General features: G+C 35.5%; 1 protein-coding gene across 1 annotated transcript; it reads right to left on the reverse strand.

Moving 5' to 3' along the window:
* Nucleotides 1-232: 232 nt before the first annotated feature.
* Nucleotides 233-1,762, reverse strand: LOC132641050 (leucine-rich repeat extensin-like protein 4). The gene has a single exon (XM_060357927.1). It carries the CDS (start codon nucleotides 1,612-1,614, stop codon nucleotides 391-393), a length of 1,224 nt encoding a protein of 407 aa, XP_060213910.1. The 5' UTR covers nucleotides 1,615-1,762; the 3' UTR covers nucleotides 233-390.
* Nucleotides 1,763-2,666: the final 904 nt, after the last annotated feature.

Consider the following 2,666-nt stretch of genomic DNA (forward strand, 5'->3'; position numbering starts at 1 on the left):
AGTTGGGGGTAGTCTAACTTATTTTTTTTGGCTTATAAGCTGTTTTCAGCTTATAAGCTGCTTTAGATAAGCTAAGTCAAATGGGCCCAATTATTTTTTTGAGCTTATTTTAAGCACAAAATGACTTTAAGCTGGTCAGCCAAACACCCAAAAAAGCTGAAAACAGCTTATAAGCAACTTATAAGTCAATCCAAACGGGCTCTTAATAATAAATAAGGAAATGAAAAAGCAATGAAGAGAAATAAATTTAGAAGGTATAAGTCATAACTTCCCGGTGCTCTAATTAAGACAGACCCCACAACCAGCTTTACAACATTAAACATTGGTGAGGGTGCTCAATTGTCACTCAGAAAATACCAACCCAAAAAAGAGTGAAGAAAAAATATACCATTAATTAGAAGGAGGTGATGAAATACTAGTAGATTTTTCATCACCAATTATTGTTCCACAAACAAGAGGCTTAACTGTAGGTACCCTAAGACAACTAAGACTACCACCAGGAATCACAGAACACTCAGGTTGAGGCCTTTGCATTTGCCTTCCAGGAATACAATTCAATGAGAAATCAATTCCAACATTTCTTAAGGGAAGTTTGTCACAATCTTGACTCAACTCAGTGAAGAAATTATAAGCAACAGTCAAATTCACAAGGCTTCTTATTGAACAAACCAAGTCAGGCAACTCTCCAGTCAACTTGTTATGTGCCAAGTTAAGTACTTCAATGCCACTCAAGCAAGAAATTGTATCTGGCAAATGTCCCATTAGTGAATTGGCACTCACATCAAGAACTTGCAAATCTGTCCACATTCCCACACCTTCTGGTATACAACCATTTAACTGGTTGTTTAGGAACAAAATCTCTTTAATTCTTGGACCCATGTACCCCAAACTAAAAGGAATACTCCCACTAAACTTGTTATTAGCAAAATTAATAACTGAAGCAGGAGAATTCCCTAAACTCTGTGGCAACTCACCATCAAACTGGTTATTATTAAGAAAGATAGCATCAAGTTTTTTGTTGAAGAGATCTTCAGGAATTGGCCCTGAGAAACTATTGTATCTAAGATCTAAATAAACAAGATTAGGGATGTATAGAACTGTAGCAGGGAAAGGACCAGAGAAATGGTTGTTACTAAGGTCTAACTCAACAAGAGATGACAAATCTTTAAATGTTTGTGGGATTGTGCCTGAAAATCTGTTGGTATTAAGGTGAAGGAGAGACATTTGTGTTAAGAAAGACAGTTCTTTAACAAGAGTGCCTTGAAGATTTGCATGATTGAGATCTATACCTGTAACAACAGGGTCAGTTGGGTTGCCCATGTAATCTTGAGAGTGTGAACAAAAGATACCTTTGTAAGTGCACACATTTGGACCAACCCAATTGTTCAAGATTCCCAATGGGTCATCAGTTATTACAGATTTCCATGTTTGAAGAGCAGTATAAGCTGAATTTTGGCTAGAAGGAACTCCACCTGGACCTGAAGTGTTAATCCCTCCACCAAACCAAACACCTCCAGTCCCACCACCTATGCCAACACCAACACCAACACCAGCACTAGCAACTTCAGTAACTATGATTTGAAGGAGCAAAACAAGAAGAAAACTTCTCCCCATTTTTAAGGTGAATGGTCAAAAGAAGTTTTTTTTTTTTTTTTTTTTATGGACTTTTTCTTGTAAGGTTGTGCAAAATAAGATTGTAGCATTGATGAGAGACGATGTGGGGATTAATTGCTGGTTCTTCAATGAGGTTTATTGCATCTCTAGCTAAGTTATTATAATATGGTCTTACACTGACTCCCTCCGTCCTAAAATAACTGTGGGTTAAGCTTAAAAAAATTACGGAAAAGGGCCAAAATTACCCCTCAACTTTAGAAAATAGTTCATTTATACCCTTCGTTATATTTTAGGATCAATTATATCGTTACCGTTATACTATGAGGTCAATTATACCCTTATGTCTAACAGCTGCGACTCAAAATTATTTTCCCCTCAAATAATTTTTTACCCACTAAAATAACTCAACCCGACCCGAATTTTTTTTTCCAACCAAGGAGTAATGGGTTGGGTCGTATCAGTTTGGCTGGAAAAAAATATCGGGTCGAGTTGGGTTATTTTAGTGGATAAAAAATTATTTGAGGGGAAAATAATTTTGAAGGGCTAGGATGATGTCACGTGGCATCTGTTAGACATAAGGGTATAACTGATCCCATAGTATAACGGTAAGGGTATAATTGGCCCTAAAGTATAACGAAGGGTATGGATGAACTATTTCCCAAAATTCAGGGGTAATTTTGGCCCTTTTCCGAAAAAATTATCCCAAAATAATTGTTGCTTTAGGAATTCAACACAATAATTAGTAGAGTAATTATTTTAATTATACCCTTATACTCCCTCCGGATTAAAAAAAAAAAAACCACTTAGCCTTTTTTTTTGGCAAAAAAAAATGTCCACTTATTAAATCAAGAAACAATTAATCTTATCTTTCCAGATTCGCCCCTATTAAGCGTTATGTGATCAAATTTCAATGCCTATTTAATTAGGATAGCTTAGTCAATTACATATTTTTTTCTTGGAGTGAGTAGTTTCTTAAGGGGATGTGTAAATGACTAAGTGATTTTTTTTTTTTTTTTATCCAGAAGGAGTTTTAAAGAACTACTTATATTTAG

Source organism: Lycium barbarum, chromosome 5 (assembly GCF_019175385.1).
Source record: "Lycium barbarum isolate Lr01 chromosome 5, ASM1917538v2, whole genome shotgun sequence".
Lineage (NCBI taxonomy): Eukaryota > Viridiplantae > Streptophyta > Magnoliopsida > Solanales > Solanaceae > Lycium > Lycium barbarum.